Source organism: Ptychodera flava, chromosome 22, assembly GCF_041260155.1.
Source record: "Ptychodera flava strain L36383 chromosome 22, AS_Pfla_20210202, whole genome shotgun sequence".
In the NCBI taxonomy this organism is placed as follows: domain Eukaryota; kingdom Metazoa; phylum Hemichordata; class Enteropneusta; family Ptychoderidae; genus Ptychodera; species Ptychodera flava.
The window spans coordinates 14200591-14215392 of NC_091949.1; the positions used below are offsets into that span (position 1 = coordinate 14200591).

Genomic DNA, 14802 nt, shown 5'->3' on the forward strand with positions numbered 1-14802 from the left:
TTGATGTGCACCTGGATCAGTGCAGTCAGTTTGTTAGCCAATGAGAAAGCTGTATTATAATATGCTATTGTGTCAGAATTTCAATCCCTAATGGCACCAGGTGTTTTAAGGCGCAATGCTAATTGATCATTCTGATAGCACCGCACAACTAGGCAATGATATTTTTCAAATTTTCTCTTTTTTCGTGGTATAAGTAGGTAATTGTACAGGTTCTCGTGTGTTTACAATTCTAAACCTCACGGCTTTAGCTGGCAAGTTGTAAACCGCACTCGGCCTTCGGCCTCGTGCGGTTTACAACATGCCAGCTAAAGCCGTGAGGTTTAGAATTGTAAACCCACTCGAACCCGTACAATTACCTATACATATATATATATATATATATATATATATATATTAATATATATATATATATATATATATATTATATATATATATATAATAATACAGGTGGTTTCAAGTAGAAACTAAAATCTCATTACACTATGTGTTTCACGGTATTGTGATCTTCAGACGAGAATGATCAGCTATTCGACGTGGCAAGCCTTATGTTAGAGGCTAGTACTGAGTACATTTTTCAGTATTTCCTGATTAAAGATTGATATACTTGCCTGATCATTAATGAGAAACGTCTGCTTTCTATATTCTACATTGTATAGGTTACCGATAGGGGAAAATGTGTAAAGCAAGCTTATTTTGATGCTATAAAGTTTAAAACCAGTTGAATGCCTTGACAACAAACCCATCTTTCATTGCAGGAAAATAATAATAAATAATAAAAAATATAGTTGAATTCTGTGAACTGAAATATAAGTTTTGAATACTGTCTCAGATTTATTTCCTTTGAGTTTTTATACGAAAAAAATACTCCCCAAGTGCCACCAAATAACACCGTTTTAATCTCTATTTTTCAAAAGCTCCAATGGCAGGAGGGGGGACACCCCCCTCCTGACCTCCCCCCGCGACCGCTTATGCGGTCTCTTGTGGTGCTCTCTTGTGGTGCTTTCGCACCACATCTTCCCCAATCTTGAAAAAAAATCCTACAGAATAACTGCATGTCACCAGAGCACTGGATACAGACCTGTACATCAGCCCCTGCCACAGCAATTGGAACCTCCTTCCGACAAAGACCTATACCACAGGGTTTAATCAGGGTCTGTACAGGGCCTGTCGCAGCAGCAATCCATTTTACTGTATAGATATTTAACTTTCCCAATTTTTTTTTTTTTGGGGGGGGGGAGGGGGGTCACTCAAATTTTCTGTAGCAGAGAGGGGGGGGGGGTTACTGAAACACGTCATGGTCTGGCGGGGGGGGGGGGTTACTCGAAATTTTGGAGTTTCGAAAGCAATTCCTCCGACCCCCCCAGGCCGTAAATAATGACCTTACCGTTACGGACTAGATTGTTGGACGATGTGGGGCGGCTAAGATTTGAAGAGTATACGAGGCTGAAGGCGTCTATGTAGCGACCTGAAGGAGGCGTCACTTGTCGTCATGAGTTGTAAGCTTGGGCAGCCACCCGGCCTGTTTCAAGAGATAACCTAGCTAAGGTGTTTTAGTATTTTTAAGTGTAACTGTAACATTAAAAAAAGAACTTTAGGGCAAAAGGACATTTTAAAGGGGAAAGTAAATGCTTTGTTCGCAACTGCCCTCCAAAGGCACGCTTTGAAAAGCTTTCACCTCCCCAGTACTACCAAACCTCCCCAATGCCTCTCTCCCATCCATACAAACTCTCAAGTGCCCTCCTCTTTTCACAACAGAAGTTCCCCACTGCCCTCTCACCAACATAAGATTTCGTCCTTCCCATGGGTGTGATATTTTTCAAGCTCCTTGGGACTTCAAACTCCACAACAATTTCCCCGTCCACTGACTCGAACGGGATGCGCTCTACCCCGCCCATCGGTAGATTAAAGTAAACGCTCTCCCATCGAACGAACCACTTGCGAATACCTTTTTTCCACGAAAAGCCCAGTCACTTTTGCTCTCCTCTTCGTGCAAACAAGGCCACTACCCACGAAGCGGGTTTAAACTATAAGGAATTAGCTGTGAGTCAATATCTGTCTCTTTGATTGTGCGGCAAAAAGTCGTCGAAATTCAAATCAGCATAGATGTAAAAGACTGAAAACCGCCAGCACATTGACCTACAGCTAGGGCGGTGTAGGTTTCTCAAATCCATACAACAACGCATTGATTCAATCTCGCGGTCCGTGAAATTGCATACACCACAAGTTATTTCTCAATTGTCGTCATACCACGTGACAACTTACTGGGGGGAATGGTTCACTCATTGGTAGCGGATTGTGAAAATAAGGAACGCAATTTTTTTCTAGTTCCAGAATTTGGCTTAATTTTTCATGAGACGACTGAGCATGTGGGGACTCCCCTCCCTTTCAACCTCTACATTTTTGCTTCCAATATCGGTCACATGGATGCATTTGTTTGCTTCCAGCAATTTTTTACTAAGCAAACTCTTTTGTTGGGTTTGGCCACTGACCTAAAAGATCTTACGACCAATCCATAACATGGCGTATAGGCACGTTACAATAATATGTATACATATCTCATTCATGTTTTTCAGAAACATTTGTTGACAAATAAAACTTAAATGGCAGATACGTCCGTCAATCAACACATGAAGCGTCATGTTTATACAAAATTGTGATTAAGTTAAGCAAACAAGGACAAGTACAAATTCGGCCGACTCAGAAAAAGCAGACCTTTATACTTGCTCGAAGTCAGTTGCCATAGAAATATCAAAATAAAATAAATTGAAGGAATAAAATATAGCAGACTGTTGTGTTAGTGGTACCCTATACCACAGGGACGCGTTGTTTTCCCAGTTGTGTGATGCGCACGCTGCAACCTCTTGCGAATTTGGGTACTATGAATAGTTGTACACACACTCTTACTCACAAGAAATCCAAGGATGGACACCGAACTAGACCGTTTGGGAAATCTACATTGTAACGGGTTATATGCCAACAAAAGAACAGTGGCAAAGCACTTAATCTTGAAAATACTATTTTTACAATCAGACGGAAATATAATTATTCATTAATAATAATCATGTTATTGTGAACAAGCAAACACGCAAAACAAATGTTGTAAAAGATCGAGTCATAATGTTCGAAAACGGTACTCATAGTACAAACACTCGTCATTCGAAAGATAACGCGTCCCTGTGCCCTATACATGCATAGATCATAGGGTGCACGCGTTGGACCACCAGCCAGTAACTGCTGCGAGAAAAGCCAAACGACTTGGGGCCAGTCTTGTAAAAGGTGAAAAAATATCAATGATGTGATTTCATCATAGGGCCGAGTTCAAGGCTCATTCTTTACCTTCAAAAGGCTTGGAAATTTTGCCATACAATCATCAATTTTATTTTATCACTTTATAAATAAAGCACAAAATATTCATCCACGAAGATGAATGGTATTGACGCCTGGCTGGCGTTGATCTCAGCGCCCTCAACGGTACAGTATGAGGACAAGACTTGTTGCAAAGTATTACAATGGTAGGTTCTATGTAAATTCGTATGTTCAAAGTATCTCAACTTGAAATGGACAGGGGTTCTAAAAAAGAAAACAAAAATCACATAATCTCTCACATAATCTAAATTTCAGTACGGTTCTGATACAATTGACAATTATTACGAATAAAATCTAGTCAAGACTGCAGAACTTGCGAGTGAAATTCTTCTTTTAAAAATTCCATCACAAACAAGTAAATTTCCCAATAATCACTGCAAACACATATCATATTGGTATGCAATATTGAACTATTTTCAGCAGATTTTGCATCTACTTTTGAAAGAATTTCCAACTGGGCAAAGAGAACAAATGATGAATATTCCAGGCCGGGGTAGGTCTCTTTACTGATGATATCAAGCTCCCTCCAGTTGATAAGGTGAGCTCAGAGAAAAGCATTGTGGAAACTGTTTTCTCTTCGATGACAATGTTGATCTTGCAAATACCACACACCTACGAGGAATGTGGTCTTATGGCCCTGTTAGGAAGAAAAAAATAAACAACTATGAAAAAAACCCTCATCACTGTCTACGATTAAACATTTTTTGTGTCAATATATTGAAACATGATCAACAGTGAGATAGCAGGACTATTTCGTAGAATGCAATTGTAATTGTAATTGTAGCAGAAACTTTTTGATATTTTCGATATATTTGTTCCAGAAAGTAAATGTGTTATTGTTCTCCTTACAGTATCCGGAAATTCAGTGTTAGCTTTGTAAAACACAATTCATTGTGTACAATACGTAAGGTAGACAGCAGTTGATAAGGAATTCTAGTCCAACACAAGATTTCTGTTGTCAACAGTAATATTCCTTTAGCAACAAATATGAGGTGTTGACAAACAGTGAGGAATTTGGGGATGATTTGGGGAGTAGAACACGCAAAAACAATTTACACATAAAAACATAACTGGAAATTCAGCTCCTGCCCGTGAGAAATATGTTGATGCAACACCTATTAGCTTTCATCTCTTGTTCTTGACATGACATTGTGCCTGTGAATAGTAGACATATTTCTGACAGCAGTGGTCACATCATGGGGGCCTTACTGTGATGTGTTAAAGGGCGGAAGCACCATCGAATTGTGGGATGGACAATTGCATATTTGGAAGGAGTGGTAGAGATTTTATTTTCACTTTTCAAATTTTCTCATATTTTGTGCCCTGATTTTTCGTTACACGCATATTTGTGTCAAAAGTTGCATACTTAAAATTTTTTACCAGTGATATGAATTTTGTTTTCGCAAAGGCCAAATGGCAGCAAAACTTCAAGTTTTTGACCATTCCGCCTCACATGGTGGAGCCATTAAATCATGGAAAGTATGTTGTTCTGTTGCATGAACTTACCAGTCTTGATTGGTTAGTCTTGAGAAAGCACAGAGCCTGTCACCTTAAAATGTTGAAGCCCAGCTTGGCAAATGGTAAAGCACCCCTACCCTTTCCGAGCTCCTAATATTTGACCAAAATACATTTGCACACCACAAGGATAAGATAGGCAACAGGAAAATCAAAATTTGTCAAAGGAAAAGCTTATGTTGTGAGAAAATTTGTCCAGAAAGTTCCCCCTTTCCACCCAAATGGTTTCACCCAAACACTTTGATATGAATGGTAAGGGCAGAATGGTTTACAAGGAAGATAGGGGTGAACAGGTTAGCTGACAGAGATGAGAGTAAACTGCTGGATGATGTTCTATGGCAATGGACAGAGGGGTATTGTGGGAAGTCTACGCAAACCAGCATGAATCTCAAAGAGCTAAAGTGAATTAAAAAGTCTGACCATACATGGCAGATTCGTTGGAGAGTAGCAAGAATTTAGGCTTTGGTGATATTAAAGCTTGAAAAGTTCCTTCCATGGTGGATCTGTATGATCATGCATGATCGTATGATGACATGTGCAAGAGACTGGGTAGAGATGTGATTTGCATGATGATACAATGTGCTCCTTTCCGCTTATAACAGTAATTCATAAATCTATGAAATGCCACTGGAGGAAAGCAGAACACTTCACATGAAATTTCAGACAGAATGAGCCATAACAAGAATTTTGTTCCAAAGTGGGGAATTCACTATGTGCCTCTTAAATTAAATGTAAAACCTCGGAACTCCCCTGTGTCTTTCTGTGCTTTCTGTTGAACTCAACTGGGTAATCCATAGTCCAGTGGTCTGACAGGATGCCACAATTACGTATGTCCCATACGCGTGAAATGCACCATGCCAGTGGCACGGTCAAGTTCATAGCACAGAACTCCACAACAGAAGAGAGGGTCTAAAAAACTGCAACGCCTGACACAAGTTTTTTCATTTGGAATTCCCTATGTTAAGGAATAGACTTTATTTAGCAGCAGAAGGGGCACATCTGCACATATCTTACACAGCAAGTCGCCGTTCAAGTATGCTTACAATTCTGATCTTAACAGCATAAGCACAAATCAGAGTTCTCCTAACAACATATTTTTTTTTCAGTTTTTCTATTTTTTTTATCCTCAACTTCCACTTGTCCAATTTCTTTGAACAGCAAAGGCCAGGATAATAATTTTAAAAAGGTGTTTTTTTGTCCCCTGCTGCGCAAAGAGAATGGCGTGTGTTTGTTGTTTAGCGGCTGATGGACACTTGCCAGACGCGGATGAGGTTGTCTGTGTAGCCGGCAAATAGGGTCTGTCCGTCAGCTGACCAGGCCAGAGAGATGCACTGGGGAGGTTCCGCTTTGCTGCTGCCTGTGATAACTTCGGGGCGCAATTCATCAACGATGATCTTTCCTTCAAGATCCTGCAAATACATCACAGGGTGTATACTGGTGAAACGAGTGACGAGATGCAAATTGTAACGTCAGAAAGTGATTCTACTTACTCAAGATTGATCCTAAAATGAGCCCTTTAAAGATTCTGTTAGACATTTCTCGTGTTCTAGCTTACACACTGTTCTACAATTCTTGTTTTTGACTGACAAACTTGGCTGTCCTGCTCATGAGAATGACATTGCAAAACTGGATATGTAGCATTCAAAGTCAACACACGGTGGCGCCCTAACTCGACACGCAGAGCCTGCTCACACTTACCCAGATCTTGATGGTAGGACCGGTTGCAGCACACAGCCAGTAACGGTTTGGACTGAAGCAGAGAGAGCTGATGATCTCACCGCCTTCTAGTGTGTACAGGTGTTTGCCTTCGTTCAAATCCCACAACATAGCCTGGCCATCCTGTTTTGTTACCAGGGATAAAGACAGTGTTGAAGCCAAGGTGATCATGACAAGTACGACTTTAAAATGACAGACTTGTTCATGGACGGAGTGTACTGTAAGTGTTCCTTAACGTCCTTCCAACAAAAGATTGTGAACAAATACTTACTGTTCAGTCACCCTTGAAAATTTATGGGCATACAATAACGTATGTCTTTTTAAAAAAGACTTTTGGTAAATTTGAGGAGTTAACACATTCCTTTGCCACCAGCCCTTTAGATTCATAAGCGAAAATTTTGTGTCATGAAGAATGTTTCACGAAAGAGAAATGTCATATTGGCTCTTAGAATTTGCAATCTGTACAGAGCGATGTATCGGAGACAATACGCAACTTGCACACAAAAATATAAAAACGTGTGTAAAACAGTTTCCTAAAATAAGAGACACACATGCAAAGACAGAGAGATCCCTTTTTGACTTATTTTCAAAATCATCTGGTGGCAAAATATTCTTCCCTACGATGGCTTTGACAGCACTTAGCCGACAGAAAAGATGTTATTGTGACTTACTTTGCCACCGGACGCACACAGGGATCCATCTGGGGAGACTGTTACACAGTTCAAGTAGCCGCAGTGTCCGATGTGGTTGGTCTTGAGCTTACAGTTGGTCAGGTTCCATACCTTAGGGGTGGAAATCAAAGACGACAAAACATGGTTAAAATTTGTTTCACCTTGTGTCACCAACTCATGGAGCAGAACAATCGCCAATATTGACTGGGTCATGTGAAATACACAGGTGATGTCCTCATGAAAGCCTGTAGTCACTGAAACAGATCAGGGCATATTACAAGGTAACCTTTGGACAACCTTATAGTTGTATTTATCTTTTCAGGTTGACTGAAGATTAGTGGACTCACCTTTGGTTGCAAACCAAAAGGGATTTCCTTAGGGGGTTCTGAATGAAAGTGATATTATGACTGGATTCCCTAGGTTACTAACAATTCAAACAAAAACATCTTTGTGTCCACTAATCTTCAGTCTTACCAGCTTTTCCACTGCAAAACATTCTTTGGGTCCTTCCATCCCCGTGTCGTGAAAAATGGTGTGTTCTGAGTAGCATTAAAGGACTAACATTAAACCATTCTGAATGGGTAACATATTTCAAGTTTAGCCTGTGTGACAGAAACTTAGCAATTCTTTTACTTCTCTCATTTCATGCTACCAAGCCTGCAGTGTATGGCAGGGTCCAGACAATGACGGTAAAACTGTCCAGTCGTGTGTGAAAATCGGACACGGATTCGTTCATTACCAATGTCACTTTGTGCCAGAGTTGAAGGTGGACCACAGCTGACCTTCAACGGTGGCATAACAAGTGACACAAGAGCTGCAGTGTATACAAACCATGATATTTTGAAAAGCATAAAATTCTCACCTTGACCAGCCTGTCCCAGCCACAGGACACAATGATGGGATTCTGGTTGTTTGGTGAGAAGCGTACACAGGATGCCCACTCAGTGTGTCCATCCTCCTGAAAGTTTTGAGTGAAAAGCATCACGTTAGTTGCCATACTGGAACAATTCTTGCCGGCCGATCAACTTTCACGGCATGGGAATGGAGTCAATTGCAGTCTCATAATTGCAGGACAACCTTTCGATCACGGTTATATCTGAGCAAATTCGTGTCTTTTTGTAATCACAGACTGATATCCCATCACATACTGTACAGCATGATGGCAATCTCAACTCTGAACTTTTTGCTTTCTCGTTAATGTTTGGCGTGCAGTCAGATCTACCACAATCCAAAAACAACAATAAAAGTAGCAAATTATCCATCTAAACTACATTCTCAAAAATCCATCTTTGTCATCCAAATCTACTGGCCCTCTAGCAAAATCACAATAATATCTTCTTCTCATGATCATGTTCTTGCAGGAAATACAATGCAAAACAGATACAAAGTATCCCTCATATCGATTTTAAGGTAGTCTCTCATGGGTATGGTGTACAGATTTTCACAACACCCCAACATTTAGGAGTTTCCACAAATCATTTTGTACGAGGGCACAAAGGTTGATCACTTTGTAAAAACTGCTGTCGGTGCAGATTTGAATGGAATATGCCATCACTGTATGATATTTTACTTGCAACGTCTATTTGTAATTCACTTGTGTTCTCTCGTATTCTCTGTTGTTGGATACAGTATTTGCTGTACGTGAACATTTGATTTCTGGAGTAAGTCCATGTCTCTCACGTACCTGGATAGTATACTTGCATATTCCTAGAGTATTCCACAGTTTGATTGTTTTGTCCCTAGAGCCGGACACAATCTGTCTGTTGTCTGCTGAGAAAGCAACGCTGAGTACGTCTTTTGTGTGTCCTACAAATCGGCGGGTAGTTAAACCACTGAAATTGAAAGACACCTCACTGTCAATGTCACCACAGTCAAAGTCCACACAACAAAGTCGACTTCTCCCCATGGGGCAGCTTGAAGATGTCATTGCCCTCTTATTAATATGCATAACTAAATATTTGTCCGCAAATTTAGATTACATTTTCGGAAATTATGTATGAAAGAATGATGAAAATAAAACTGAGTAGGCAAATGCCAATGATAGGATGAATAAGAAGGAAAGATAATCCCTCACAGAACACATGCGGCAACAACAGCCATGCATGTGACACTGACAAAATTTATCCCAAATTTGTCAGTATGTTTAGCAGCACTGTCCAGTGTTGTGTGCTTGCAGCTACATTGAGTGACCTACAATCATGAACAGCGGTTTTGGGTGACATCAGTAAAGAGACCAATCATGCTAACACCATGAACTTGAAGAAGATTTCCTTCATTTCTGTAGCTTGTTAATTTCTTTCTGCATCAATTGCAGCCTCACTATCACTTTTGTGATAAAAGTTCCCCCACCTGCCACAATATCTCAATATTCTTCTTCAGGCCCTTTGGATCTGACATTGTATATTTCCTGGATTCCTTGAATTTGCGTAAGTTTCGCTCGGCTTTGACCATTTGTAATCGTAAGTTATTTTTCTTTGTATTACTGTAAATCTTTCTAGACTTTGAACATTGTGACAGCAGGAGCATTATTTTCTTTCATGTTGTGAAACTAAACAGCAGCATGAATAACATGTGAGCATGTTTATTACGGAGAACTGAATTTTGAAGACATTTGCAACATGCAAATTTCAACAAACTGCGATTCTTGGAGAAAGGAACTTATTTTCCCAGTGTTTGAAAACAAAGGTACAGAACTTGGTAAAGCTGTCAAGACTTTTTTCTTCGTTAATTATACATTCTATCAGAGTGGAGACACCATGTGAGCATTATGTTCTAGGTAAAACTACAGTGAGACACCATGCTTGGAGCAGTTATAAGTGCCACTGTTACAGTGTTGGATTAGTTGCGCAGTCTGTTGGCCGAATTTTCCCAGACTCTCTATCATAATACTGACAGCAGTCTGCCAATCCAGCCATGTTGTTTCCTATGTGCCCACTTTCGACACTAATACCATCATTGAGAAACTAACAGCAAAGCAACGCCTCAGTGGGCAATTGCAAGCAGCAGTTTTACACAGTATTAGTAGCAAGGTGCATTTTTTTAACCCTTTCACCCCCAGTTCCCTGTATACAGATCCAACTTTACCATAGAAAACAATGGATTTGGGACAAACCATGGCGGTGAAAGGGTTAAAGTGAAGCATTGCTTTGTGCCCAGTTTTTATAAGTAAAAAAGCCGCTTTCGTTGCACAAGAAAAGCTCCTTTAGTAGTAAGTGATAGAGGCAGATGCAACTACATCAATACATCTTTGTCAGTCAGTTATATTACAATTTGAACTTTAATCAAAATGGATACTTGTTTGTTGGACAAACATCAGACAGTAGGATGAGGCTGGATCTATATAAAGGTTCCACACCTGGGCCATAACGGTTTTCTGCCACATACCATATACACATTGTATATCACCCCACTAAATATTTGTTTGCATCTTTCTGGAGAAAAAGGGGCGAAACTGAAAATTTGAAAGAGTGTAGAACATATAACCTCACAGGTTTAGAACAAACTTTAACCCTTTGAGTGCTGTAATTTTTCCTATCAAAATCTCAGTGCAATATTTAAGCATTTTTTATGAATTTTTCTGTCATTCTTTTGATAATTTTGGACCAAATGGACAGCAATTTTCATACACTACCATTTTTAACCAAAATTTGGGAAAAATCTGAAAAAAATGCTTGGACCTAAAAAAAATTGTCTGTGTTATATTTGATAAAGGTAACAAAAATTGGCTTTGGCAGTCGAAGGGTTGAGTGGTTGATGAATGAAATTGCTTCATTTGAGGAGGGACGGCTTGCCACTGCTTTCACTTTGACCAACAATGGTGTGTGTCAGGTCGGTCATCTCCTGGACATTTTAGTCTCTCAGTCCCTCTCATAAGCTAGGGCCTGGGTTCCAGGGAAATACTGGTGGATCTACATGCAATTGGCCAAAGTGAACTGTCCTACAGTGCAGATTGCTGTGAGCCAACATGTGTCGACATGTGATTTACTTTCAAAGCCTTTTTCATCTTAACACATTGAGCAACTGTGTCGCTGATGGTAACACATATTTGTGGGAAATGCTCAATACCTGTTGTGCTTTCAAACTTCTATTGACAGCCAGGATGGAGGGGCTGGACTTAAGAAGCAAAGCGATGACTCAAGTCGATGTGAAGACTGTGTAAATACCTACCTGGTAAGATCCCACAACCGAAGTGTGCCATCCCAAGATCCTGAGAGTGCAAACTGACCATCTGATGACATGACCACATCACTAACAAAGTGAGAATGGCCTTTTAGTGCCCTCTGAGTTATCCCATAGTTGCTTTCGTCGCGCTTCAGCTCCCACATGATCACAGATTTATCTGTTGAGAAAATAATCTGTCCGTTTAAGGCGAGTGACATATTTGTTAGACCCGATTGAACATTTCAAGCAGTTTGACTGTTCTAACATAAACGAACACAAGTTGAAGCGTCACATGATCTGATCTGGGGTAAACTCAAAATGGTGCTTCGCCATGAAAGATAGAGGTAAGGCTTGAAGAGTGGTATCAAAGGCAAGCCAAAATTATATACTTGACAGCTGATGATTGGTACATATGAGTACAAGTCAAAGCAATGGTAAATATCATTGGACACATATTTCAGCCATGATGATAGGATTCAGGATATGGAGTACAAGCAAGAAACGCCTGGGAAACTCTTTAGTTCGCATCTGAAGTTCATTACCTAACTAAGGATAGTGGACACAAACATTTGGATACGAACTAAACATGTTTCATGGGGCCCTCTGCTAGTAGTACTCTATTCCTAGCTCTAATGACTCCAAATGCCATGAGTAATCAAGGCAAAACGCATCATGACTCTCCTTGTATGTGATACAGCCTGAGTGAATGAATGTATGTGGGAGGCGAAGTGTTAACAAGTATTTGATTGATATACAATTTACAAACACAATCAAAATATAACAGTTTGATGGACGTTGCAGCAATAATCCAATAGTATAAATTAGAGGTATATACAAATTTGTAGATATAAGTGAAGACAGGAAAATTTTCTGACGAGCCTATACGATTACCTATACTTGTTTTGTGACATGGTGTCATACATTTATCCTGACTCCTGAGGTCACAAAGCTGTTTCTAATCTGATGAACTGAGAGTATGGCTTCTAACCGTGTTTTGCTCTTTGTTCTTGCAGGTGACGAAGCGGTGAAAGAAGGGGATAACGGTTTTGAAGTCACTGCTTTTCTTTCACAACGAAACATGGGAGAGTGGCATGGTTGATCAGATTCCGATTCAGAAAGGAAATCAGCTCAAGTGGAGTATTTTCTTTCTGAGACGTTGAACACAGCTAAAACGTCAACAGTTCATAAAGTGACCGAACGAAGTTTGTACATCATTACTGTGATCAGTTTTGGCTTTCACTATGGTGCTGAAATGTACTACATGACCGATTTGTGCTGTGTCCCTTGCGTGCGTCTCTGATCGAACATGAGACCATGTTGACTGGCTTCATTCAAAATGGCCGACACAGATACATTACCTCTGGACGATGAAAGAATCATGTTTGGAAATCGGGGTGTAGTGGCGATTTGTGTAACCCATCCATTGTGGCCCTTTAGGGTACCACGTAGTGTCATCTGCTCCGTCATTTTTGCTTCGTTTTTAGCACTCCTGACGGCGGATTAGTCGGATTCTTATGGCCGTGCCATACAGTATGCCAACTCAAACGGTGAGAGGCGAAAAGAGGACGAACGCTTCGCGGAAAGAGTGAACTGGGGAATGCCGAATGGGGGCGCACTTCACAGTTATTCTCTTGAAGCAAACAGCAATTTAATAAACATGACAAAGTGCTACAGTGCTGGAAAAAATGCCAAAAAACTCTGGTGGCTACCACAATATTCTGGAGATGCATTTCTGTGTTCTTGAATGCGACGTAGTGTAAACATATTTATACATATTTGTTTCGAATTCTCACTGACAAAACTTTGCAAAAAATGTTTTTAAGTTGAACACTGTTGTGTGAGCTTTCAATATGGACCATACCAATCAACACAAGTCTCCAAACGGAAACTAGAATGTGCAAAATTAAAAATAAAATAAAATAAATAAAGTAAAATAAATAAATAAACCGATGAATAAATAATTAAATAGTAAATAAATAAATAAATAACATGCGACTTTGACACATTCAAAAAGGTGTGAATACCTATGAGCAATGCATTAGAAAGCTGAAGTAGTCACCGAGAAAGTAACCGGCTACAAAATATGTTACAAGAAATATTGACTATATAATAAACTCAACCAGAGACAGAATGGAAAATATATCATAACATGATTTTGGCTTAGTAGATTTTAGATCTTTTGGTAGATTCAATGTCCAATGCAGTAAGACTGTTTAAAAGCATAGCTCAGACACTCATGTGTTTGGATGGTTATACTGGCGGGTTGAAAGAATTTAGGGGGACTTGAAAAATTGAGGGTACATCATGGGGGACTTGCATATACTGTGAGACTGAAAGGGGAGAGACGTAAACAATGCTGCATATTGGAAGTATCATAACAGATCAATATTAAACGAAAAGTCACATAAAATAAAGTTGAAATAAAACCATTAGCAGTTTTGTATTTATTGTACAGGTACGGTGTTTTCTCAAACCCATAATGGTTAGCACAATAACATGAAAATACTCAAGTCAAGATTTCTCTTACTGTGTCAAGAGAAACGTTGCTTGATTATAGCAGTACAAACATCTGTGATCTAGATTACAGAGACCCCCTTGTCCAGTGCAGTGTGATTGGGAGTTTATGCTTGAAGTCTACATGCACTAATTTGCGATGTTCCTCAGCAAAGAGCTGAAACCAAAGGTCTGTGTCAAGTTGCCTTACTGATTTGCACCTGTTCGTTCCAACTGACCAAGTGGGATGTACCCCCTTTTTATGCAGCCACACAGTGGACGACAGGGTAAAGTAGAAGAGTATGTACATGCTGACATGCAGTGAGGCATTTAATAGCTGAACGTACATATCCTCCCGCACCTTAGTCACCCAAAACAGTTCTCTGATATGGTCTCAAGAAATGGACAATTCTTGTGTAGCTGTCACATTGACAATGTAACCTGTCAATATTTTATTTTCATGACGTTGAAGAACCATGTTAGATACACCGGTAGTTTGTACATCATGTACAGTTTATCTGAAAAGGGAAAGTCAGTTTAAAATTTGTTTTCTGGTGATAACTATTTGCTTTTTTTCCACACGAAAAGGTGACATGTGTATGGGGATGTGTTCAGTATTCCCCACAGCTTGGAAAATCAGAGGGGTGGTCATTTACATAACAATTTATAATTTGCATATTCTATTGTTGTAAAAATGTTTCCTTTGTATGTTCATGTGTATGAGACAATGAAATGATAAGCTACAAGAAGACTATATGTAAATATCTTCAGTTTGCATGTTAATTTCTTCACTTTTCATGGCAACGGAATATTTTTTGAGTAGACCCAGGTACCTCATGATCCATTTAAGAAGACATCGGAGGAGTCAACCATTTTCACT

At 39.7% G+C, this 14802-nt stretch overlaps 1 protein-coding gene across 1 annotated transcript; it reads right to left on the bottom strand.

Annotated features, from left to right (window-relative positions):
* Positions 1-5987: 5987 nt before the first annotated feature.
* Positions 5988-13012, bottom strand: LOC139122747 (small ribosomal subunit protein RACK1). Its single transcript, XM_070688430.1, has 7 exons — positions 12788-13012; positions 11436-11607; positions 8953-9100; positions 8131-8226; positions 7269-7379; positions 6580-6720; positions 5988-6290 (listed from the first exon to the last, which is right to left on the bottom strand). The coding sequence occupies exons 1-7, from the start codon at positions 12894-12896 to the stop codon at positions 6117-6119; spliced, it is 951 nt and encodes a 316-aa protein (XP_070544531.1). The 5' UTR covers positions 12897-13012; the 3' UTR covers positions 5988-6116.
* Positions 13013-14802: the final 1790 nt, after the last annotated feature.

Coding starts and splice junctions, on each gene's coding strand:
- LOC139122747 (XM_070688430.1), bottom strand. CDS start 12,896: ATGACGGAGCAGATGACACTACGTGGTACCCTAAAGGGCCACAATGGA. Junction 9,101..11,435: donor CGGTTGTGGGATCTTACCAG/GTAGGTATTTAC, acceptor TTTCAATTTCAG/TGGTTTAACTACCCGCCGAT. Junction 8,227..8,952: donor TATGCAAGTATACTATCCAG/GTACGTGAGAGA, acceptor CAAAACTTTCAG/GAGGATGGACACACTGAGTG.